This window comes from Hoplias malabaricus, chromosome 1 (assembly GCF_029633855.1).
Source record: "Hoplias malabaricus isolate fHopMal1 chromosome 1, fHopMal1.hap1, whole genome shotgun sequence".
In the NCBI taxonomy this organism is placed as follows: Eukaryota; Metazoa; Chordata; class Actinopteri; order Characiformes; family Erythrinidae; genus Hoplias; species Hoplias malabaricus.
The window spans coordinates 86,864,827-86,891,506 of record NC_089800.1 but is presented as its reverse complement, the minus strand read 5'-3'; the positions used below and the strand labels follow the sequence as shown (position 1 = coordinate 86,891,506).

Here is a 26,680-nt window from a genome sequence, read left to right as displayed (position 1 = left end):
AAATATGAGATTTTGTGTTATTTAAACTACATCAATAATAAAATCACATTTCCAACCCTAACCCTAACCCTAACATAAGATATAACAATTATATATAAAGGAGAGAGAAATTCAAATGTATAGATTATCAGGAAACATATCTTTATATATTTTTAGCAACTTATTGATTTTTGTACTTTTATACACGAGTAACTTTGTCAGATTATTTTAAAAGACAAAAATAAAACCTCTTTTTATGGATGTAATAATTTGTGTGTGACGTATCGAGCGCCGATTGGCTCGTTTTAAATTCTAGTCGGCGTCACGCGGCTCCGCTGCTCGGCGGATCGGTTGCTCTGGTCTGAGAGGCCTGTTGTAAGCGGCGCTTCACTTCACCTTCATCACAACACAGACACACACTCTCTCTCTTACAGACATCTTCATACAGCGCTTCTAACGCCTCAGAGACGTTTCACAGCCGCTATTACCGCCGCACATGCTCACAGAACCGTAAGTTACCGTTGTGCTTGTCTGTGTTTGTGCTCATGTCTCAGAAATATGCGTGTTTACACGTTTAAAGTCACTATTTACAGAATAAACAAAGTTTACAGTAGGAGCCCTTGGTGTATTTACAGTGTATTGTAGGTCAAAGTGCATAACCTGTAAACAAGGGCTTTTCCAGGCAGTGTGAAAGCTCTGTTTGCTGCATTTGGAGCTGTTTTCTGTTGCTTTAAGACGGGAGAATGGGATTTAAGGTGGAGTGAGTCCTAAAATAGAGCAGCAGGCATTAAGTGAAGTTGCTCCTCTCCTCCAACTGACATGCAAATCAGCTTCAGACTCTCAGACTCTGCTTCAGCTGAGCTTGGCTTTGTTTAGAAATCTTTTTTTATAAGGTTTTCGTGTGATTTTAAACTTCCAGAGTGTGCTGTATAAGTCAGAAGAGGACGAGATGGGAGTAAAAGCGTAGTTTAGATGCTTTAAGAGCTTTCACTTTCTTCCCACACCACTCCCCACCCATACACACACTCTCACACACACACACACACCCATCACACAACAAGACCTTCTTGTTTCTACACTCTTGAGTACTTTAGATATAGATGCACTTTGTAGCTCTAAGGTTGTAGACTGTAATCTGAGGCTCTGCATACTTTGCCGTTATGTAAATCTCCAGCAGCACTGCTGTGTCTGATCCACTCTCAACAGCAGAACACACACTAAGACACCAGCGCTGTTAGAACCTTGCGTTCTTTTAGAACAAGAGGAAGAGCCCTTCAGAGGAAGCAAGGCTCGAAAAGGGGAACCCAGCCTCCTCTCCTTGACACAAGCAAAAAATAAACAAAGAGACACAAACAAATAAAATACTCCTCACCTAATCATTGCAATTACGTGTTCATTAACCTCTTAGCCATATCTTCATGTTAGTGTTCCTCAGGGGTGAGGTCATCCCTAGAAACACTGCCCACCTGATCCAACTGGACTTTATTCACGGTGCTGCGTATGACTGCAGAAATACAGTTACTGTTAGTGTACAGGTGTGTTAAAGCTAGAGAGGCCCAGGCCCGTCCGGCACATGCAGATGACAGCGGGGAGACGAGCAGAAAAACCTGTGTTTAGAGCCTATCTCTGACTGGGTATAGTTCAGTAAATTGATTTTGTATAAAATATATACAATTTCTCAACGTATTTCCTGTCATTTGGAAATTTCTACTTTAAATAAATAAATAATATATTAAATTAAAATAATGGGCGGCACGGTGGTGCAGCAGGTAGTGTCGCAGTCACACAGCTCCAGGGTCCTGGAGGTTGTGGGTTCGATTCCCACTCCGGGTGACTGTCTGTGAGGAGTGTGGTGTGTTCTCCCTGTGTCCGCGTGGGTTTCCTCCGGGTGACTGTCTGTGAGGAGTGTGGTGTGTTCTCCCTGTGTCTGCGTGGGTTTCCTCCGGGTGACTGTCTGTGAGGAGTGTGGTGTGTTCTCCCTGTGTCTGCGTGGGTTTCCTCCGGGTGCTCCGGTTTCCTCCCACAGTCCAAAAAAAAACACACATTGGTAGGTGGATTGGCGACTCAAAAGTGTCCGTAGGTGTGAGTGTGAGTGAATGTGTGTGTGTTGCCCTGTGAAGGACTGGCGCCCCCTCCAGGGTGTATTCCTGCCTTGCGCCCAATGATTCCAGGTAGGCTCTGGACTCACCGCGACCCTGAACTGGATAAGGGTTACAGATAATGAATGAATGAATGAAAATTAAAATAATGGTTGGAAACTGTGATGTACATAACTACTGCATAACCCAGTATTCATATTTATATTTTTATAGTATTTTGTCTGTCTGCAAATGTAAAGTTAAACATTGGTAAATCACAGTAAACAGCAATCATAAGTAACTGTTAATATATGGTTCATCTACAAAAAAATAGTGTTCAAACAGAATAAAAACTAGGGAACTATATTTAACAAAAAACATATGCATCTTCAGTTGCACCCCCTGATGTTTTTTTTTTTGTGGTGAATTAAAAAATACAGTGCCCAAATTTAGATAAACCCTTTTATATGTTGTGCAATATATATATAACTCACTAAAATACATTCTCCTAACCTCAAAAAATGCATTTCTAAAAGCCTATTTTGTCAATGACCCAGCTACAATTATTATTATGATTAGTGATTCTAAATAGGGCGGCACGGTGGCGCAGCAGGTTAGTGTCACAGTCACAAAGCTCCAGGGACCAGGAAGTTGTGGGTTTGATTCCCGCTCCGGGTGACTGTCTGTGAGGAGTGTGGTGTGTTCTCCCTGTGTCTGCGTGGGTTTCCTCCGGGTGACTGTCTGTGAGGAGTTGGTGTGTTCTCCCTGTGTCTGCGTGGGTTTCCTCCGGGTGACTGTCTGTGAGGAGTGTGGTGTGTTCTCCCTGTGTCTGCGTGGGTTTCCTCCAGTGACTGTCTGTGAGGAGTGTGGTGTGTTCTCCCTGTGTCTGCGTGGGTTTCCTCTGGATGACTGTCTGTGAGGAGTGTGGTGTGTTCTCTTGGTGTCTGCGTGGGTTTCCTCTGGATGACTGTCTGTGAGGAGTGTGGTGTGTTCTCTCGGTGTCTGCGTGGATTTCCTCCGGGTGACTGTCTGTGAGGAGTGTGGTGTGTTCTCCCTGTGTCTGTGTGGGTTTCCTCCGGGTGCTCCGGTTTCCTCCCACAGTCCAAAACACACGTTGGTAGGTGGATTGGTGACTCAGAAGTGTGTGTGTGTGTGTGTTGCCCTGTGAAGGACTGGCGCCCCCTCCAGGGTGTATTCTCGCCTTGCGCCCAATGATTCCAGGTAGGCTCTGGACCCATCGTGACCCTGAACTGGATAAGGGTTACAGATAATGAATGAATGAATGATTCTAAATATTATAACAGCAGTTAAAATGTGAATGTGCAATCCTTATTTAGAGACGTTAAGTGAGTTTATAAAGGAAACACTGTGACTAACATTAGGTTCAAGTTTTGTAAAATGTTGCTGCTGTTGTTTTTTTTTCTTTGTTATTACATGCTTATTGCTTATAAGTTAGGATTATATTATATTTTGCTCTCAAACTGCATTTTGTGGAGCTTTCTTAAGCTGCGTAATATGAAACTATTCACAGGGTATAAAAGGAGACTTAAAGTAAAGCTTTAACTTTTAAACGTGATGTTTATCAAGCTGTGTGTCCTTCACTTTGCTTTTTTTTAGTTTAACTAAAAGTTAATGTTGTGTGAGTCTTGTAAGAGTGGTAACTAACTCTCGTTGTCTACAGGAATGTTAGGAAGGGGTTTATGTTCGTATAAATAGCAGGGTATGGACTGAAAGTCAGCTGGTGCCAAGAGTTTGTGGCGGAGTTTGTGACTCACTCAGGAAAGTGGCTCATGGCACAGTGGGATTTTGCGCCAAACACATCTTTATTATTTCAGGGGAATTTATGGTCTCGAGAATTCCTAACAGAGCTCACTCACCCGAGGCGGCATTTCAGCTCCTAGGAACATGATCTCTCTCTCTGAGAAGAAAAAGGGTCTGTTTGAGGGACGGTTATCCTCTCTGTTTCTCTGACGTTTTGACCACTTTGGTGAAAAACAGCCTCTGTGTGTGTGTGTGTGGGGGGGAGTGTGTGTGTGGGGGGGGGGGGAGTGTGTGTGTGTGTGTGTGTGTGGAGTAGGCCTGAATGATTTTGGAAAAGTATATTTAATTACGATTATTCAGACCAGTATCACAACTGCTGTTTATATATTGATTATTTACTATAAAGTAAGGCCCAGGCCTTTTGCTTAGTCCAGATAAACCAGGATATCCACCATTTTGTTTTCTGAGGCTTGAAAAGTGCCATGCAACTTGTTGGTCGTGGTTGTGTCACAGCATGTCAACATAAAACCGGATCTACATCTAGATCTAGCTAGGGTTATCATTGTAGAGAACTTTGAGATGTATTAGAGGGCTGAAAATTCAATAAAATAAATAATGTGCAGATATTTGAGCACAGTAGCCCAGTGTAGCCTCCAGCACTGTTTCACAAACCGAATCCTCAGAGGGTTTTGTTCTGTTCTTTTGTTTTGCAAGTTTGGCTGGTGCAGAAATCTGGGGAATCTGCAGAGTCCCTGAGGAGTAGTATGAGAACTTCTGGCTGAAATCATTCTCCTCTTCTCTATTCTCCTCTTCAGTGCAGAGAAACTTTAGGCATGGACTGATATTCCCTTAAACTGATATTTGATAAGGTTTTTAATGTACACTGGAACTGAATGATTAGACGATGTTGGGGTATGGTCCAGAAACACCCCTATTTCATTCATTTTAGTAGATTTTAATTCTCCAAAAATATTTATTTGGGCGGCACGGGGGCTTAGTGGTGAGCACGTTCGCCTCCCAGCGCTGGGATCTTGGGTTCAAGTGCCGTCTGGGTGGAGTTTCCATGTTCTCCCTGTGTCTGTGTGGGTTTCCCCCGGGGGCTCCGGTTTCCTCCCACAGTCCAAAAACATGGAGGGTAGGTGAATTGGCTTCTGTCTAATAACTGTCCTGGTTTGTGAGTAAATGAGTGTGTATGTAAATGAATGTCTGTATGTGTGTGTGCCCAGATATGGATTGGTGCTCTATCCTGGGTTAAACCCTAGTACCCGATGCAGTCCTCCAGGTGGACGATTGTTCCTGGTCGAGAGTACGCTGTGCGCGTTTGGCTGCCGCTTCTCACCAGTGTGTGGATTGAGTGTTCTGAGCAGTGTGGATTGTAAAGCATCCTTGGGTGTCTAGAAAGGCGCTATATAAGTGTAAAGATACATACAAATCTCTAAAATAATAATAAAAAATATTAGATATTGGTACATAATGTTTATATTGTTCATTATTAAAAAGGAATACATTGTCAAGTAATGGTTAAAAATACCAGTCAAATCTAGACGTGTTTGTTGCAGATTTTCTTAAGTATTTCGTGTGTGTGTGTGTTTTTGTCGTTCCGTGACAGGTCTTCCTGAAGCCCATGACCCAACAAGAGCAGCATGAGTTCAGAGAGAGCTATGAGGACGCTCTGTCCTGGATGCAGGCCGTGCAGGACAGACTTCGTCTCAACGACAACACTCAGGGGCCGAGAACAGCGCTGGAGTCCAGGCTCCGGGAGACAGAGGTGAGACCCCCGCTGACCTTTACCCTGCTGCACTCCTTAAATAGAATAGAGTTACATCTGAAGCTGGTTGTGTGTTCACAAATCTGTCCACTCAGAGTGATCAAACAGTATGCTTTGGTTGTTTGTTTTTTAATGGATAAACACACCAAAAGGAACAGCTGGGTATTTAAGCAATAATACACAATGCTGTTGTGCGGTTGTAGGCATGAGGCCGCAATTTCGTCGCAATTTTCTTTTATTTGCAAATCCATCCATCCATCCATCCATTATCTGTAACCCTTCTGGGTTACAGAGCCTACCTGGAATCATTGGGCAAAGGCGGGAATACACCCTGGAGGGGGCGCCAGTCCTTCAAAGGCCAACACACACATTCACTCACACACTCACACCTACGGACACTTTTGAATCGCCAATCCACCCACCAACCTGTGTTTTTGGACTGTGGGAGGAAACCGGAGCACCCGGAGGAAACCCACGCAGACACGGGGAGAAACTCGGAAACTTCGTAAACTCTAATAGGCGTCTTGCCTGTGACGTAGATGGTGGACAACAACTCTAGAAGCTGCACTTAATTTAATGCAAAATGTCGAAAAGGTGTGTTGTTTTTGGCTGCAATCATTCAATGTACAGTGGGACATCTGTGCACAAATGGCCCAAAGATCCCAAAATATCCAGAAAATGGACTAAATTTGTCAACTTTAAACGGGCACTTTGGAAAGGACCATCCGCTCACTCCGTTATCTGTAGCTCATTTCACTGGCGCTTTTCCAACAATATGGGCATGTAAGGACACCAACGAAAGGTGTTCAAGAGCCTCTGTAACATGGAGGTAAACAGGGTAAGGACACTCACTTCGCCTGTTTTAGTTGGTGTTAGTTAACGTTAGCTTGACTCGCTAAACTCGGTGTCTCAGATTATACTCGGCTACGTAGCTGCATTACGGAGGTTTATAGTGTCGGATGAATTCGAGTTCGACTTCGATCACATTTACAAGAATAACGGTACCTCTACATTTGAGTTTAGCTTATTGCTAGGCTATTGTCATGAATAATGTTGGTTATTTAGCTAGATACTGTCATAACAGTCAGTCATAACGGTGTTTTACCGCGGCGTTGTTCAGCTGTTGTCCACCAGTGACGTCACGGTCGCGTTCAAGAATTTCCGTAGAGAGCTCGGGTTTTTCCGTCAATTTAATAAAATTGTCAGTTTTAAAGCAAATTAAGCTGCTATTTTCATTTTAATTCATACTTATATCTGTCAGTAACTACAATAATGTGAAATATTCATGGAGGTCCATTAAGTGGTGCTTAGCCTTAAATATTGAACCCTAAATGTAGAGGCATTAAGCTGTGCACACAACACAGAATGTAGTTGCCTCTGTTTGGTTTAACACTATTTTATATATTTGCTAAACATTGCCATTTAAAGCTTGTTAAAGGGGACACATTTGCTTTCTATTTCCACCATTGAACATAATTCTGGCTCTTAATAAATATAATGATATATAGGTGATAATGAGCCGCTCGCTGTTCACCCTGACCCTGAGCGCACAGCTGTGAGAAACGAGGAGCAGAGGCTCTGGGTTCAGCGCTGGCTGATTTTATCCCCTTTTCTAATTCAGGCAGCCGACAGACAAATGACTGGGTGGTCTTGTCTCACAGTGTGTGGTTTGGAGGGCTCCAGATCACCAAATTAATGTTCACATGCACTGAGCAAGTGATTCTTTCTTCATAATATGTCCCCTTAATGACATTGTTCTTGATCATGACACATCATGTTATATTTTGATTTAAAACTAATTAGTATTTTAGCTTTAGCCTGATGTATGTGTGTAGTTTTATGATGGATCTACGACTCTAAGGAAGCCGTCACTGGAGGCTTTTGTGGACCAATTAGCACTGAGTTTACCACACACTCGCCTCCTATCGCCTCGAGTGGTGAGGTAATCTCTGATAGGCTTGATTATGTGGTTTCTATCACTGTTTAATTTATGTCGTTTATCTCGTGTGGTTTTTAACACTGCATACACTGTGTAACAACAATACGTCACACAATATCAGAAATTATGTACAGGTTATTAAAGTGGCATACATAAAGTGGCATACATTTTGGTCTCAAAACCTGTTTTGACAGATCAAATACTTTCTGGATGAGAAGAAAAAAAATAATTGATGTTTTTAAATATGTATACTACCCTCATACACCCTCAATGACTGTTTTCTTCTGAAGAAAATCCGGGAGTCGGAGGCGGATGGCCGGTTGAAGATGGACGTTGTGCTGATGGCTGCAGAAACACTCCTGAAGAACGGAGACGAGGACATGAAGAACCAAACACACTCCAAACTGAAGGATCTGAAAGCTCTTTGGGACGAGACTTCAACCTACATCATCCACTGCCACAGGTACATCTGCTCCCTTTAACACCCAGTCATTGGAGTACAGATTTTATACTCTCGACTTACTTTATGAGCCAGTTCAACAGACATAGACATTACGTCTAGCCTTTGCAGTGCTAATGAAAATTCTGGACTTGAATTCTAGACTCTGACTTGTGTACTGGTCACAGTAGTTTCATCATAGGTGTACTACTTATGGGAGGCACGGTGGCGCAGCAGGTTAGTGTCGCAGTCACACAGCTCCAGGGTCCTGGAGGTTGTGGGTTCGAGTCTCGCTCTGGGTGACTGTCTGTGAGGAGTGTGGTGTGTTCTCCCTGTGTCTGCGTGGGTTTTCTCTGGGTGACTGTCTGTGAGGAGTGTGGTGTGTTCTCTCTGTGTCTGCGTGGGTTTTCTCTGGGTGACTGTCTGTGAGGAGTGTGGTGTGTTCTCCCTGTGTCTGCGTGGGTTTCCTCCAGGTGACTGTCTGTGAGGAGTGTGGTGTGTTCTCCCTGTGTCCGCGTGGGTTTCCTCTGGGTGAATGTCTGTGAGGAGTGTGGTGTGTTCTCCCTGTGTCTGCGTGGGTTTCCTCCAGGTGACTGTCTGTGAGGAGTGTGGTGTGTTCTCCCTGTGTCTGCGTGGGTTTCCTCTGGGTGAATGTCTGTAAGGAGTGTGGTGCGTTCTCCCTGTGTCTGCGTGGGTTTCCTCCGGGTGACTGTCTGTGAGGAGTGTGGTGTGTTCTCCCTGTGTCTGCGTGGGTTTGCTCCAGGTGACTGTCTGTGAAGAGTGTGGTGTGTTCTCTCTGTGTCTGCATGGGTTTCCTCCAGGTGACTGTCTGTGAGGAGTGTGGTGTGTTTTCCCTGTGTCTGCATGGGTTTCCTCCGGGTGCTCTGGTTTCCTCCCACAGTCCAAAAACACACATTGGTAGATGGATTGGTGGCTCAAAAGTGTTCGTAGGTGTGAGTGAGTGTGTGTTGCCCTGTGAAGGACTGGCGCCCCCTCCAGGGTGTATTCCTGCCTTGCGCCTAGTAATTCTGAGTTACATAGTGCAGTTTCCTTCTGCAGTTTTGAGCCTGGAGTAAAAATGACAGAGTTTCCATTCTCCCTATTACAGCTCAATGGATCATTACAATGATTTTGAAATCGTAATTTAAAGGTAAAAATACGACCTAATGTGCGTTTCATTTTGAAGGCAGATGTCTTCAAAAGCAGCTCTCTAATTAGGCAGCATTTTAACCGACGAGCAACCTCATTAAGCAGCACATTTGGGACACTCTTCAGAGTCAGCATACATCATGAGCTGTTTACTCGGAACTGTCACACAAGTTAGGCACTTAGCGTACCTCAGTTCGTAACAGGGATTTACCTCAGAGACAGGATGGGTCCTGAAGTGGTGGCAGCTATTCTTCTCTCCTTGGCTCTTCTGTGGGTGTTTGTGTGTGAAGAGAAGAGCACTGCTTTGAATTTCAAGTTTCAGGTTCATTTGCACAAGATGGCAGGACATTTATGCATTGAAATGCTTGTGGTAAGGCACAGGTAATCACTTTACAGTAGGGTAGCACTAATATATACATACTAAATATATTAAATGTACACAAAATATACAGAGACTACGGGGTGTAGGCCCTTTTTCATATGTACTAATACACTAGAGAGAAATAGAATCAATTTAAATGTAGATTAAAGTGATATTGTCCGTTGCATGGAAATTATATATCAAATATATGTAGTAACAGCATGATGTGGTGTTGGAGGGCGGGGCTAACACTTCCACAGCTTGTTCAGGGGTCAGATGGCCTGTGGATAGAAGCTGTTCATCAGCTGGTTAGTTCTGGCCTGGGTGCTGCGTGATGGCAGGATGGAGAGCAGTCTGTGTGCAGGATGACTGCTGTCCAACAGGATCTTTTGGATTTTCCAGGTAGATGTCCTGCAAGGCTGGAAGTTTGTTGCCTATGTTGGACTCTGCTGTCCTCACCACTGTCTTAAGGGCTGTGCAGCTGCCATTCCAGACAGTGATGCAGCCTGTGAGGATGCTCCCTATGGTGCATCCGTGGAAGTTGATGAGGATTGTCAGGATTGCAGCCCAAAGGAGGAGACGTACCTTATGTTGCCTTCTGAATGGGACAGTGCTTTTCACAGGAGTGTGCATATGCTGCCTACTTAGGCAGCTACCTACAGAATGGAACCCTTGCTTGAAACTCACTCCATTTCAAACAAGTCCTTCCAAACTACATCATTGTTTATTTCCGCACTTAGCAACAGAAAAAAAGCACTTTGGTTGTCTGTATGTTTTGTCTATATTTGTTGTCAGCTTGGTTTTTAATGCTAAGCTATTCTCATGAAATTAGGCTGTAATTCTCTCACTCGCGTTTAACAAAATGCACCACAAATGACACCTTTTTTATAAATGAAATGAAAAGGTACAGAGTAGCACCATCAAAAACACAGTTAAACGTTTTTTTGATGTTTGTAGATACCTCAGAAATGAGTCAGTTTCCCATTGGAGTCTTGCTAATTTAAATATTGCTGTAAGAAGTTTGGTTTACCTAGGTACAGTGCTGGTTGTCACCTGCATCAAAACATACACCTGGAGGCATATCAGGCAGAGGAAGGAGGTAGACCCAGGGCTCACAGGAGGGATTGTATCTCCTGGCTGGCCTGGAACCGCCTGGAGATGCCCCACGAGGAGCTAGAGTAAGCTGCGGGGGACAGAGACTCCTGGGCTTCTTTTCTGTTTTCCCTGTTGCCACTGTGAACATGAAATGGATTAAGCAGATAAGAAGATGAGACGAGATGAGATCAAAACATAACAAGAAAGACAGTGGGGGTCCAGCTTCCATGCTGACAGCAGAGCAACCCAGAATCCTCACTCAACCTCCTCAGTGTTCACCTCCCCTCTCTCAAGCTCAGATTCATGCTCGGTCTGTGCTGTCAAATGGGGATATTTTTTTCCCCTCTATTTGCTGCAGTAACAGTATTTGCACTTCTAGGAATGGTTTACTAAATGTTGGAACATATCTGTGAAGATGTCATGGCAACTAATTAACCCAGTGATATTGAGTGGCACACCTTCACTCCAAAAGCTGGGATGCGTTTGTACCACTGTATCCAGTGCTCGACATTGGGCATAGGCTCAAGTGCATCTTCTCCAGAGTGTTTACTTTACTTTAAGCTTTACTAATAGGAGCCACAAGCTGTGTACTGACACAAATGTGCGTGCACACAACTACGACAGCCACGAATTCTTATGACAACCCAAGAGGCAAGTCCAAGAGTTTCAGTTCCAGATGCTTCAAGAATCGAATCGGGAGTCGTCGACTCTTCACTATTTCTATGATTTCATTCCCTTGCTCTCATTGTGAACAGAGATTGACAGCTTTGGAACCAAACTCTGAAAATAACATTGGACATTTTAGAGCAATATCCACCTCATGTCGCTGGACAGTGAGGAAGAAAGGGTTTATTTTAAGATAAAGATAGAGTGTCGAAGCATGCCATTTGAACCAAAAGCTTCTCACACTTCTAAAGGAAAGCCCTTCCTTTTCTCCAGATTCCGGCGACAAAGCGGCAGATACTGTGGTTCTAGGGTGGTCCTGCTGAGAATCAGAACAGAGAGCAGTGGGGAAAGGTGAAAGTGAACCCTGTGTTTTCCTGTTTTATTTCTTTGCAATATTCTGTTTCTGAATCGGGCGGCAGGGATGCGCAGCAGGTTAGTGTCGCAGTCACACAGCTCCTGGGACCTGGAGGTTGTGGGTTTGATTCCTGCTCCAGGTGAGGAGTTTGGTGTGTTCTCCCTGTGTCTACGTGGGTTTCCTCCGGGTGACTGTCTGTGAGGAGTGTGGTGTGTTCTCCCTGTGTCTGCGTGGGTTACCTCCGGGTGACTGTCTATGAGGAGTGTGGTGTGTTCTCCCTGTGTCTGCGTGGGTTTCCTCCGGGTGACTGTCTATGAGGAGTGTGGTGTGTTCTCCCTGTGTCTGCGTGGGTTTGCTCCGGGTGACTTTCTGTGAGGAGTGTGGTGTGTTCTCCCTGTGTCTGCGTGGGTTTGCTCCGGGTGACTGACTGTGAGGAGTGTGGTTTGTTCTCCCTGTGTCTGCATGGGTTTCCTCCGGGTGACTGTCTATGAGGAGTGTGGTGTGTTCTCCCTGTGTCTGCGTGGGTTTCCTCCGGGTGACTGTCTATGAGGAGTGTGGTGTGTTCTCCCTGTGTCTGCGTGGGTTTGCTCCGGGTGACTTTCTGTGAGGAGTGTGGTGTGTTCTCCCTGTGTCTGCGTGGGTTTGCTCCGGGTGACTGACTGTGAGGAGTGTGGTGTGTTCTCCCTGTGTCTGCGTGGGTTTCCTCCGGGTGACTGTCTATGAGGAGTGTGGTGTGTTCTCCCTGTGTCTGCGTGGGTTTGCTCCGGGTGACTGACTGTGAGGAGTGTGGTTTGTTCTCCCTGTGTCTGCGTGGGTTTCCTCCGGGTGACTGTCTATGAGGAGTGTGGTGTGTTCTCCCTGTGTCTGCGTGGGTTTGCTCCGGGTGACTTTCTGTGAGGAGTGTGGTGTGTTCTCCCTGTGTCTGCGTGGGTTACCTCCGGGTGACTGTCTGTGAGGAGTGTGGTGTGTTCTCCCTGTGTCTGCGTGGGTTTCCTCCGGGTGACTGTCTGTGAGGAGTGTGGTGTGTTCTCCCTGTGTCTGCGTGGGTTTCCTCCGGGTGCTCTGGTTTCCTCCCACAGTCCAAAAACACACGTTGGTAGGTGGATTGGCAACTCAAAAGTGTGAGTGTGTGTGTTGCCCTGTGAAGGACTGGCGCCCCCTCCAGGGTGTATTCCTGCCTTGTGCTCAATGATTCCAGGTAGGCTCTGGACCCACCGTGACCCTGAACTGGATGGGGGTTACAGATAATGGATGGATGATTCTGAATCTTAGGTGTGTTTTTTCCACATTTTCCGGTTTCAAAATGAAAATCGAACGCCCCAAAGGCACATGGACCCAACAGCTATTTTTGTAATTATGTAATTAGGAAGAGCTGTGCTTGTACAGCTCGTGAGATCACAGATTGGCTACCCCTGCTGTAGACATTACACAACTGTATGAACTTAAACTTAAAATGGAATATCTGTTTCTGCAATGACTGGAATTTAAAGTAGCTGAGTTTACTAATTAGAAGATTCCTAAAACATGTATTTGTTTGTGTATGTCAACTTTCACCTCAGTCTCCGGGTAAATCTCTCAATTAGAAGTGAAAAAGGACCAGGATCTCGTATAGAAAATGCACCAGGCAATGGACTGAAATGAAGTTTTACCGTGCTCTTGTCTTCCAGCCGTATAGAGTGGGTGTGGCTGCACTGGAGCGAGTATCTGAAGGCCCACGAAGAGTTCAGCTTGTGGCTGATGAAGATACAGAGGACTCTGGAGCCACAGCTTGAGCTGCAACTGGGTCTGCGGGAGAAACTGTGGCAACTGGACCATCACAGAGTCCTCAGCAGCGACGTGAAGGGCCAGGCTCAGCTCCTGGAGCGGCTGCTGGATGAGGCCGCGGCTCTCTACAACCGCACACAGGACACCAGCGTGGACGAACAGGCCCAGGATGAACTGCAGCAGGCCTATGACAACATCCGATCCAAAGCAGAGGTAACTCAGGAGCTCTTAAGATCAATTTAGAGTAACGCAGCCATTTCCTCGGCCGCTGCAGACGATTCCCTGTCTGTTTGAAACATTTATTCCCAAGTTTTGAGGACGGGGAATACTCTGGGGGCCAGCCGGTAAGAAACTGTATTTATAGCCATGTAGAGGAAGGGAAACGGAAATGATGAACGTGGGGAAACAAAATCAGCCCAAGTATATTCACATACTGTCTGGATACAAAACACATGGTAATGCCAGGTGTAAACAGGCCCTGTGTGTACATGGCTGCTGCTTCAGGGGTGTGTCACTCCACAACAGCACAAAACAAACACAATTACAAGACCATGGAGTTATAATTATTCATACGCTTTATCCAGGATGCAGCTCTCATAAGCTGAGTTCTGAAACAAGATCCAGGATCTTGGGGTTCTTGTTTGAATCCTGCCTGTTATGCTCTAGTTCTATATCTTATTTGTAAAGTCACTTTAGGAGGATTTGTTCATAAATCTCGTTTTGAATCGCGACCTCCGGCTGGCATTTTACTCTCGTGTTTGAACACGTTCTTCTTGTTTCCATTCTTACTAAGGGCCACGGGAAATGTTTTAAAGGCCAATACCTTACATTTCTCTTTGACATGTGTTTGTATGTACGAAGTAGTCTTATCTGTTGCTCTGCCTATTTTAATAGCCCCCTCAAAGGAAATGTCTACTATTGAAACACTGTTCCCTGTTCGGCATATTTTAAGGTGGAATTGTATGTTTGAACGGAAAAAACTGTAGTTTGCATGTGGCCTAAGTTGAACTTGTCTGTAAGTTTTTATTCACTGTTTGTAACTCGAGCTGTTTAGTTTTGTAGCACTTTCGCTCTATGTTTACTTTCATGCAGTTAGTGCTCTCCCAGAATTAGAGTCAGTTTCAGCTACAGCAAAAATAAGGCAATAATATCTATGGAGCAGGAATAGAGCAATATCCTCATTTCTTTTCATGCTTTTCAACATTTGGAGGTCTATTCCATGTCTAAAAACTTTGAGTTGTGGGTGGGTGGTGGATCAGTGGTACCGGTGCCATGTTTGATGAGCTGATCCATGGAGCTCAGAAACAGCTGGCCTGAGAATATTCCACCTATCGACCAGTGGCGATTGCTCTAAGACTGCAAGGGAAGCTCAGCTTCCCCTAAAATGTAAAAAAATAATTGATCAAATATATACTGTTGTGTGTACGTGTCATTGAATAAATATGCACTACAACGCGCTCAACTTTTGTTCAGAATCAGCTTCTTATCACTGGTAAAGACGCGGCTTTCCTCTCAATCATTCCCGCAGCTTCACAGTGCTTTAAACAGTGAGGACGCTGAGCGTCCACAGAGTTCAATAGCGAAGCAGCGAAGTGCAGCGAAACGAGACGAGTCATTGGATAAATGCTGGGCTTTGTCCCGCCCATCGGACGCTCAGCGTCTCTGGGGGTCTATGGGGCAGTGGGCCGGCCTCGGCTGGCCCGGACGCTCAGCTTCTGCATGATGATTGGATGATCTGTCTGAGGCTGAATCCCTTTTTGATTGACAGCGAAATGAGCGAATCAGCGATCCTTTGGTGTAAAGATCCGTGGGAGCACAGGCGGACACACTTCACATGGGCCAAGGCCGTTTAAGCAGCCTAGCTCTGCTGGACATTGAGAGGACACTAGTCAAGTCCCTGGAAAAGACGCCTTGTTGGTACGACAGGGTCACAGATCATTTTCTTAAAAAGGAACGGAGGGTAGAATTTACGTATAAATAAACCGACACATTTTATGATGTAGGCCGAAATTGAGCTTCCCCTCCTTGAAAGACCAGCATCCGCCACTGCTATCGACAATGTCCTCCTCACTTCTGGCAGTATCCTGTGACCACTGATGAAGCACTAGAGGACGACTAACACAAAGTGTGTTAAATGTTATTTTCCCCATGTTTAAAACATGAGTATTCATATTTCATTGCTAATAATATCTCTGATAAAAGTGACACCTGTGATCTCATATGTGGGCCTATGTCCTCGGTCCAGTTATGGATATATGTCTGATTTGCAGGAGAGGCTAGTTCTGGTCCAGAAAGTGGCAGAAGAGCACGAGAAATACCAAAGTTACGTTCGTGAGTTCCAGAAGTGGCTGGTGTTGAAAACGGAAGAAGTGAGCCATTTCACCGAGCTGGAGGACACTTCTTCTGAGAGTAGACTGGACTCCCTGCAGGTAATAACCCACTTATCAGAACAGAACGAGGGGCTACAGTGGTCGTATTGGGAAATGTATTTTTGATCTTCAAGAGAAAGTGATTGACTCGGTGACACTGTGCCATGTTCTATTCTCTGTAATCAGTCATCCTCTTGAAGTTGAAATCTTTGATTTGAGGTTTTTGAACATTTCTCTTTTCGGCCCAACTTTTACTCCAATTATCTTTGATTGTTTTAACCTCAAACTCCAGGCTTGTTATTCTTTAACCTCAGCGTATAACTTAGTTAATACGATATTGTTGATATTTGTTAGGAAGGTTGGGCCTTTTTACAGACCTCTTGAGACCTTAAAATGATTTAATTTGATTTTGAATCTTTAGGATTAGATTAAATGGCTGATAAAATCTCAAATATCAGTTCAATTTCATTCGCAGCGTAACATACTGTGATATACAAGTATGATATATGGCATAATATTGGCTGTAAATTTACATCCCTACCTACTTCATCTTTATATTCAAACATAATCCATTCTGTCATTTCAGAGTAGACAGCGTTTGACAGATGCTGTAAAACTGTGCTAATCATGTTACAGACGCAGCCTAGAGTTAGGAATCTGGCCCAAGGACAATTATGAAGTGTAATGTGATCTTTCTGCCAAAGCTGGGACATTGGGCTGGGCAATTAATTGAAAATTAATCGAAATCGACTTTCAGAACATCTACGTAACCATGTTCATATCATTATTATTATATATATATATATATATTATTATTATATTATTATTAATATCTTTTAATTGTTAATTTCTTCATTATATTTAATAAGTCCCCCATTGTGTGTTCATGTACTGTCCTCCACTCTACTGCGCTGTAGTCACGTGACTCTGCCCCTTACAGTCTGCCATATGGGAGCAACATGGAGAAGAACCTAAACAGAGACAGACAGAGTGACTTTAGCAGCTTGTACCAAAAATTAAATGCTGCGTCTGTGGGTGGGATGTGTTTTGATTTCGTGAAGAAGACACAGAACGTAAATAAGTCAAATGTAAAAACTGACAAAAAACCAATTTCAGCAACCAATGTTAATCCCACCTTTCTGTGTCAACTCTCAAAGCACAATCTCACACCAAAAATAAGCAGTGCATGGCTCAATCTCCCATTAACATCAGAAAAAATATCCCGGCTTTAAAGGCTAATCACCACTTAATGGACCTCCATGAATATTCCACATTATTGTAGTTACTGACATATATAAGTTTGAATTAAAATGGAAATAGCAGCTTAATTTGCTTTAAAACTGACAATTTTATTAAATTGACGGAAAAACCCGAGCTCTCTACGGAAATTCTTGAACGCGACCGTGACGTCACTGGTGGACAACAGCTGAACAACGCCGCGGTAAAACACCGTTATGACTGACTGTTATGACAGTATCTAGCTAAATAACCAACATTATTCATGACAATAGCCTAGCAATAAGCTAAACTCAAATGTAGAGGTACCGTTATTCTTGTAAATGTGATCGAAGTCGAACTCGAATTCATCCGACACTATAAACCTCCGTAATGCAGCTACGTAGCCGAGTATAATCTGAGACACCGAGTTTAGCGAGTCAAGCTAACGTTAACTAACACCAACTAAAACAGGCGAAGTGAGTGTCCTTACCCTGTTTACCTCCATGTTACAGAGGCTCTTGAACACCTTTCGTTGGTGTCCTTACATGCCCATATTGTTGGAAAAGCGCCAGTGAAATGAGCTACAGATAACGGAGTGAGCGGATGGTCCTTTCCAAAGTGCCCGTTTAAAGTTGACAAATTTAGTCCATTTTCTGGATATTTTGGGATCTTTGGGTCATTTGTGCACAGATGTCCCACTGTACATTGAATGATTGCAGCCAAAAACAACACACCTTTTCATCATTTTGCATTAAATTAAGTGCAGCTTCTAGAGTTGTTGTCCACCATCTACGTCACAGGCAAGACGCCTATTAGAGTGGGGGGGGGGGGGGGGACAACGGTCTTTTAAACCTTATTCCTTCAATTAGTAAGAAATAACATGTTTTCTGACTCTCAATAAACACAAGTTAGGAACTCAAACTCCACTGTATTTATTTGTTTGACACTTTCATAGAGCTGCTGCTTAGCCTTTAACACTGGAGCATATTTACAGTACAAACCTCATCAGTGAGCTGAAGCAAAAAGCAAAAACTAAACAATAGTTTGTTAATTGTAATCGAGATAAAATGTTTAATTAATCGTTAAATTGATTATCATCGTATCACCCAGCACCACTGGGACCTGAACCCCAGTCCACCATACAGACTGCAGAGGTATTATCCATATTTCTGTTTTTACAAAATCTAAAGCTCTTTATATTTTTTATTTCAGGAGCTGAAGGCAAGCATAGCCCACGAGGAGGAGAAGTTACGGTTTATTGAAGCTTTGTCTGAGGCCGTGAAAGTCAACACATCTCCAGCTGGAGCCGAGCTGATCACCAAAGAGGTGGAGGAGCTGCGGGAGGACTGGCTGAGGCTCTGCCAGGCTCTGGAGCAGATCCAGGCTGAGCTCCAAAACTCGCTGGACTCTCACAGTCAGTACATGACCCACAGAGGTGAGCTGGTGGCCGGTATCTCTCGGCTCCGAGCCCTGGTTCAGAAAATGAGCCGTGAGTTGGAGAGCAGAGACGGAGAGAGGACGGAGGAGCACATGGTGACTCAGTGGAGAAAATACACGGTTAGAGCCTCATTCCTTTCCCTTTCACTCCGCCCATTTCACATAGGGCAAAAGGCAATGTCCGCATATTTTGTGGCTGTAATTACACACACAAACAGTGCCTCAGGTACATTCCACCATGAGGAGAGACAAATGTGTAGAATTTCACTAGCGGTTTGGGTTTTTAAGCACCACAGAACAAACGTGTTGCATAACCAAGACTTTCATGTGCAATATATATAACACACAATGAGCAAAACAACTACTAAATGTTATAAATATGTAACTCCAGGAATGTAACTACGCAGGCCGCAACAACTGTGATTGGTTCATTGTCTGACTGACATTGTTTATGTTGAACCAAAGAAGTACAGGAACATGAACTCCTCTCCTCCGCACACAGTGACGCAGACAGCCGCACATTCACAGTGAAAGATGTCCTCAGACATGGTGTGGGCTTCAGGGATGTTGAACACATAGAAAAATATAGAAAAAACAATGTGCCGGATTTGTATTTGTTTCTTTCCTGGCACTTCGTGTAAACTCTGCTCTGTCCCAAACACTGACCTCCTCCCTAAAAGTGCACTTTAAAGATTTATAAAAGCAATTCTGCTACACCACTACATTGTGTACTACGTAGTGTAGAGGAAGATGTTGGAGATTCAGCCCCTAGTGGTGCGGTGGGGTAATTGCAGAGCAACACAGACACCAATGAAGTAGTATAACAACAGGGTAGGGTTCTTGCGTAGCCTACAGAATACGCTGTGTTGAGTCAACGCAGATGTATAAATCGGCCTTTAGATGAAAGCCATGGACTTGTGGTGTTGTAGCTTCATTATAGAGTCAGTATAAAAAATTGAAAAAAGTGATATCAATGGCCCTAAGATGACTGGTCACTGCTTATGTGTGTGTGTGTGTGTGTGTGTGTTTCTGTACTTCTGTGCAGTGATGATTAAAGCATGTTTCATGTTTAACTTGTAAAAGTGATTCAAACGTTTTAATAAAAGGCCTTGAGTGTGAAAGTTAAGTTTAAGGAACACACTGTACATCAGTGTATTAATTATAATATTCCCATAACTTTAAGTGCTGTTTCACTGTATGAGGTTTCTCCTTGATCTACTCCGTCCAGTTATTCTTGATCAGAATCAATCTGCTAAACCATGCACACGTGTGAGCTACAGGATTAAACCAGGGCAGTGGATTCTGGGGAAAACAATGAAATAACTATGAGAGAAACTATAAGATAGTTACAATTCAAACCATGTGAACTGTCCATGGTGGAGGACTTCTGTCCAAGGGTGAAATCCTTTTTTTTAGATCAATGAAAGCAGCCTTTCATTTCCCTGTGAAGCAGAATTAGTGATTAATGCTGGTTTGGAAGTGGTTTGGTGAAGCTTGTGATCAGCGGGTGTTCCCGAAGTGTTGAATAGTTTCTCCTCTTCGCCTCGCAGGGTGTGAGGAACACACTGTTGGCAGAAGAGCCCAGGGTCGAGCAGCTCAAAGCTCAGCTGAAGGAGTTCTTCAGGTTCCCTCAGGACCACAGAGAGCTGGCGGATGATCTTCTGGCGGTGGTGAAGGAGTACCAAAGGTAAACAGAAGCTGGAACACACACAGGACACAAACAAACCCTCCTTTGTGATGAAAATCCACTTTTTAATGATTTTATTTCACAGTTTTAAGGAATCACAGTTCCCAGACGCCACATTCCACTGACAGTACACAGAGAAAGATGTACACTCTTGTGCTGGGAAATAAGGCCAAACACAAAGGGGCACACGTTTAAGCTTTAAATTAGACAGAATAATAAAAAATTAGGTAGAATTTTTTAACTTAGAATGGATGGGCACGGTGGCACAGCAGGTAGGTGTCGCAGTCACACAGCTCCAGGGGCCTGGAGGTTATGGGTTCGATTCCGGCTCCGGGTGACTGTCTGTGAGGAGTGTGGTGTGTTCTCTCTGTGTCTGCGTGGGTTTCCTCCGGGTGACTGTCTGTGAGGAGTGTGGTGTGTTCTCTCTGTGTCTGCGTGGGTTTCCTCTGGGTGACTGTCTGTGAGGAGTTGGTGTGTTCTCTCTGTGTCTGCGTGGGTTTCCTCTGGGTGACTGTCTGTGAGGAGTTGGTGTGTTCTCTCTGTGTCTGCGTGGGTTTCCTCCGGGTGACTGTCTGTGACTGGCGCCCCCTCCAGGGTGTGTTCCCGCCTTGCGCCCAATGATTCCAGGTAAGCTCTGGACCCACCGCGACCCTGAACTGGATAAGGGTTACAGATAATGAATGAACTTAGAATGGATCAGTTTGATTTCTTTAAATATTGAAACAGTACCCGTTTAGAATGACTACACTCATAAAGGCAAAAATTATTTAAATGGTTGGTAAACACATTAAATGTCATTTATAACACACAGAATCATTTATAACACATGGATAGAAAGGGCAACGTTGACTTGATGTTTGCCAAATAGTGGATTCACATTCATTTAAATCACAGATTCTCTGGATACTAACCTTACTTTGTCTTCTCCATCAACACATTTATTAATAAGTTTAACCATTTATTCACAAAGTGTAATCAATCTTTATACGTTAATGATAATGTGGTGCACCTTAACACATGAAAAGATACATTCACATCCTCAGGTCTGAGCTTATTCTTCACCTTGACATTTTCTGTAAGTTCTGACACTTTCACTGACCCTTTCAGTCTCTGTTACACAAACGATTACTAATCACTTTTAGTAAATTATTTCTAAAGCTTTATAATTACATTATTTTATTTTATTAGTTGAAACATAGGGCGGCAAGGTGGCGCAGCAGGTAGTGTCGCAGTCACCTGGACCTGGAGGTTGTGGATTCGATTCCCGCTTCGGGTGACTGTCTGTGGGGAGTGTGGTGTGTTCTCTCTGTGTCTGCGTGGGTTTCCTCCGGGTGACTGTCTGTGAGGAGTGTGGTGTGTTCTCTCTGTGTCTGCGTGGGTTTCCTCCGGGTGACTGTCTGTGAGGAGTGTGGTGTGTTCTCTCTGTGTCTGCGTGGGTTTCCTCCGGGTGACTGTCTGTGAGGAGTGTGGTGTGTTCTCTCTGTGTCTGCGTGGGTTTCCTCTGGGTGACTGTCTGTGAGGAGTGTGGTGTGTTCTCCCTGTGTCTGTGTGGGTTCCCTCCGGGTGCTCCGGTTTCCTCCCACAGTCCAAAAACACACGTTGGTAGGTGGATTGGCGACTCCAAAGTGTCCGTAGGTGTGTGTGTGTGTGTCTGTGTTGCCCTGTGAAGGACTGGCGCCCCCTCCAGGGTGTATTCCTGCCTTGCTCCCAATGATTCCAGGTAGGCTCTGGACCCACCATGACCCTGAATTGGATAAGCGGTTACAGATAATGGATGGATGGATAGTTGAAACATATTTTCCTTTCACTGTTGATGACTAACATATTTAGGTAGTTCAGGGTTAGTTTAGGAGCAGCTGTCTAAAAAGATTTCAGTAGAACATCTAAAATCTGAGCAGAACCTTATTCTAATTAATTTGTTCTCTAGACTCTGCTTGGTGGTCTTTGGTCCTTTATTTTCCAGTTCATGTCAAGTCAGTCTGAGCCAAATTTTGGTTCCAGTGTAGCTCGCAGTCAGGGCAGTGGCGAGTCGAAATAGGTCTCAGATGTGGTTACATTTTTCTAAATTTTAGTCAGGCAAAGCTCTCTGCAGTCTCTGAACCACCACATGCAGATCTGGCCAGAGCAACACTACTAACCTGAGCAGAATCCTGTGGGGTTTAACTGTTTCTGAGTTAAAACGGACAAAACAAATGTTACAAACTCTCTTGAAACAAACGTCTCTGCTAAGAAAACTGTACCTAAAAAAGTACTGAAGTCTACGAACCCAACTCTATTCTCCTGAGTCTTTATGTAATATCCTCCTGTACGCTTTCTATAATTCTCTGCTTTGCTCCAAAGCCTTTTCTGCAGTAATCTACTGGGCTCCAAATCCTTTCTGCAATAATATATTTAATAATTGTTGTTAATGCCATTAAAAGCTTAATGTTTTGCCCTTTTGGGCTTGGCCCATTTTTCATGAGTGTACTTGTCCTGTCAAAAACTATGAAAGCACAAACACAACAGTGTCACACAGATTAAAAAGGACAAGAAAGGATTAACACATCAGGTGGGTTGGAAGGCATTTGCTATTAATTGGCTGCTATAAACTCTTTAAGAGCTGATGCTGTCATATCTCATAACAATATTTCAGCTGAATTTAATTTATTAATCATTATGGCAGTCTGTTCAAGGGGAACAAATGATAGTAGAATAATATCAATTGTGATGGAAGTTGCGTATTTGGATTGAATAATGCACGGTTGACTTTTTTCACAGACAAACAAAGATTAATCATTTGGGGTCTGGGGTGCAGAAGCAAGAAAACACTAACAGAATCTGTGTGGCCGACTGTGCCTTAAGGAGGGGGATCCCTGTCCATGTCTTAAATATGGAGTGTATATATTTATTTAAAATTCTGTTCATTGAGCTAGATTCTTTGAGTGACACCTTTGGTTATTCACTTCCCATTCGCTCTTAGATGTTCAATAAAAATGCCTAGTAAAGCTTTGTAGATTTGTAGTTCTGCTCATCACTTTTTCAAACAGTTTAGACCGTTTTCTAAATGAAATAAATGCCTCACGTAATTCAAATGTCATGCACATGTCATTCAACATTGACACACAGCCACAACTATTCAGGCGTGCACGGACGTGTTTTACATTCCTGCACTGTCACTGTCATATTCATCTCAACTCTTAGAAATCCTGTCTTCTTACTGTAATTTTGCTTTTTAAATGAAATCACATTAATTTCAGAGTAACACTGAGTTACATTTCACTTGCAAAGCAATGGAGAAAGTTCTAAACTTGTATTAAAGTCACCTGAGGTAGTGTCTGTTGGCACGTATGAAAGGTGGGTGATTACAGTGAATATACATATACTCATGGTTTTCTGCATTGACGGGTTGACAAGTCTGTCCTTTATTAAAAATAAGTAAATAACACCTGGTTTTATCAAGGTCATGTAGAAACACAAAGGCATTGAGGCACTGATCACTGCTGTAAAGACTTGCAGCCAGTCTTCATACTGCAAGAATGTACACTGTATATTTTCTTTTATTTTATTTTCTTATACCTACCAACGTGTGTTTTTGGACCACGGGAGGAAACCCGAGGACCTGGAGGAAACCCACGCAGACACAGGGAGAACACACCACACTCCTCACAGACAGTCACCCGGAGGAAATCCACACAGACACAGAGAGAACACACCACACTCCTCACAGACAGTCACCCGGAGGGAACCCACGCAGACACAGGGAGAACACACCGCACTCCTCACAGACAGTCACCTGGAGGAAACCCATGCAGACACAGGGAGAACACACCACACTCCTCACAGACAGTCACCAGGAGGAAACCCACGCAGACACAGGGAGAACACACCACACTCCTCACAGACAGTCACCCGGAGGGAACCCACGCAGACACAGGGAGAGCACACCGCACTCCTCACAGACAGTCACCAGGAGGAAACCCACGCAGACACAGGGAGAACACACCGCACTCCTCACAGACAGTCACCTGGAGGAAACCCATGCAGACACAGGGAGAACACACCACACTCCTCACAGACAGTCACCCAGAGGGAACCCACGCAGACACAGGGAGAGCACACTGCACTCCTCACAGACAGTCACCAGGAGGAAACCCACGCAGACACAGGGAGAACACACCACACTCCTCACAGACAGTCACCCGGAGCGGGACTCGAACCCACAACAAATTATAAATAAATAGAAAATAAACTAGAACTCACATTTTTGTGAGATACATAAATAATTTTGGACGTCTACCAATTAGTTCTCTGACCGATTTGTTTGTGTGTTTGTCAGTATTTTTGCCATTAGTTTGTATTAAATAATACATAACCAGAATGGTCTTTGTGCAGAATTTCATGACAAAAATACAGATGGTGTGAACGGTAGAAAGCGAAACACACCATTGATATGAATGATGTAATTTGACAGACACAACATAAATTTGTTGCTAATTAAATGCTGCCCTGCAGCTAAAACCTGTTCAGCTTCCAGACGTCCTGCATTCAGTTAACAACCTCTAAAGGAAGTACACACCTAAAAAAAAAGTCATCCTGTGTAATTTACTCTACATTTTACCCTCCTCCTTAAAGATCTTCTCTGGGGTTGTTATATGCCAACGTGTGTATAGCAGGGTTAGCTGAGGATAGTGTAATTGTTGCAAGATTTTAAACTGATTTCAAACCCTGTAGCAGTATGAGCTAACTGTAAAACACTGCTCCAATAAATAAAGGGAACTACTGTGAAATCAGCCTCTCCGGTTAGGAAGCAACACTGACTGTGAATCAATTTCACCCGCTGTTGTGCAAATGGAACAGAAAACAGGTAAAAATGAGAGGCAACTAGCAAGACAACCCCTATAAAGGAGTGGTTCTGCAGGTGGTGACCACTGACCATTTCTCTATTCTCATCCTTTCTGGCTGATGTTTTGGTCACACTCACCCCTTGAGGCGGTGTCTACAACCCCCAGAAGTTGCTCGGGGAGTTCAGCTCATCCAGGATGGCACATCAATGCGAGCTGTGGCAAGGTTTGCCACTAATATTCATGTTTCTGGGCAAACTGTCAGAAACAAGACTCCATGAGGGAGATATGAGGGCCCGACGTCCACAAGTGTGGCTTGTGCTTATGGCCCAACACCGTGCAGAGCGATTGGCGTTTGCCAGAGAACACCAAGATTGGCAGATTTGCCATTGGCACCCTGTGCTCTTCACGGATGAGAGCAGGTTCACACTGAGCATGTGACAGACGTGACAGAGTCTGGAGACTCAGTGGAGAACATTCTGCTGCCTGCAACATCCTCCAGCACGACCGGTTTGGCAGTGGGTCAGTAATGGTGTGGAGAGACATTTCCTTGGAGGGCCGCACAGCTCTCCATATGCTAGCCAGAGGTACCCTGGTACCGGGATGAGATCCTCAGACACATTGTGAGACCATATGCTGGTGCAGGGGGCTCTGGGTTCCTTCTGATGCATGGCAATGCTAGGCTTCGTGTGGCTGAAGTGTGTCAGCCATTCCTGCATGACGAAGGCATCGATGCTATGGACTGGCCTTCCCCTTCCCCAGACCTGAATCCAATCCAGCACATCTGGGACATCAGGTCTCGTTCCATCCACCAACTCCACGTTGCACCACAGACTGTCCAGGACATCCCTCAGGAGAACATCCGCCGCCTCATCAGGAGCATGCCCAGGCGTTGTAGTGAGGTTATAAGGCACGTGGAGGCCACACACACTACTGAGCTTAATTTGAACTTGTCTTGAGGTATTTCCACCGAAGTTGGATCAGCCTGTAATTTAATTTTCCACTTTTATTTTGAGGATGATTCCAAATCCAGACCTCCATGGGATAATACTGTAGATTTACATTTAAAATGATTACAGTGATGTGTTTATGAAGGGAGATTGCATGCTAAGAAAGGAGATGAATCAGTGAGTGCAGATCTCAGAATGAACATAAATGCATTCACAGTGCATTGTTTTAAAAAGAGGGGTTTAATCTTTGCCCAGGTGTTAAGGGTTAAGTTTTACCTGGTGGCTACGATGTGGAAATTTTGAAAAAATCATTGGGAAATGTCCATCTGGGCTTTGGGTTCAACTGAGGGAAACTGTTCACCTCCATTCACTGGCCAAAGATGCCTTTGCAAACTTGACTTGAATTTAAACTTTTCTTGAACCGTCATCATCATCATTTCAGTTTCCTGTGCCTTAAACGACTTTAAGGTCCTTAAAATAATTACAAATAGAGCAACACAAGTTAACACAGAATATTTTTCTCTTGGACAGTCCTTCAGAAGCAGACAAAATGTGCGAGGGTATGGGAGGGAGGTCTTATCACCTGTGACCGTGACCGTGGTGCCAACACTTTTTTGGGTTGAGATCTTCAGGTCATGATCTAGAGTTTAGGGGGTGGTTCATGGCTGTGTTTTACGGACTACTTCAATGTGCAGACGGGGGTGGGGTGAAGGAGGTGTTGGGCAGTGACAGTCTTTTCTTTTCTTTCATTTCTCAAGCCTTTTTTTATGTAATTAGTTTTGCTTTATTGGATCAATTGTTGATTGCAGTGGGCTTCCAAGTAATCCTCAGCGAGTGTGGACCAA

At 44.2% G+C, this 26,680-nt stretch overlaps 1 protein-coding gene across 2 annotated transcripts in view; it reads left to right on the top strand.

Annotated features, from left to right (window-relative positions):
* The first annotated feature begins 339 nt into the window (after positions 1–339).
* The window catches only part of syne3 (spectrin repeat containing, nuclear envelope family member 3), a 49,395-nt gene continuing 23,054 nt past the window's right edge, over positions 340–26,680 (top strand). Inside the window, exons 1-7 of one of the 2 annotated variants that reach the window (XM_066685629.1) lie at positions 340–354; positions 5,428–5,586; positions 7,816–7,988; positions 13,258–13,567; positions 15,625–15,783; positions 18,154–18,498; positions 19,929–20,065. In XM_066685629.1, coding sequence (XP_066541726.1) covers positions 5,443–5,586; positions 7,816–7,988; positions 13,258–13,567; positions 15,625–15,783; positions 18,154–18,498; positions 19,929–20,065 — 1,268 coding nt within the window. In that variant the 5' untranslated portion in view covers positions 340–354; positions 5,428–5,442. The other variant, XM_066685621.1, reaches the window with a different exon arrangement.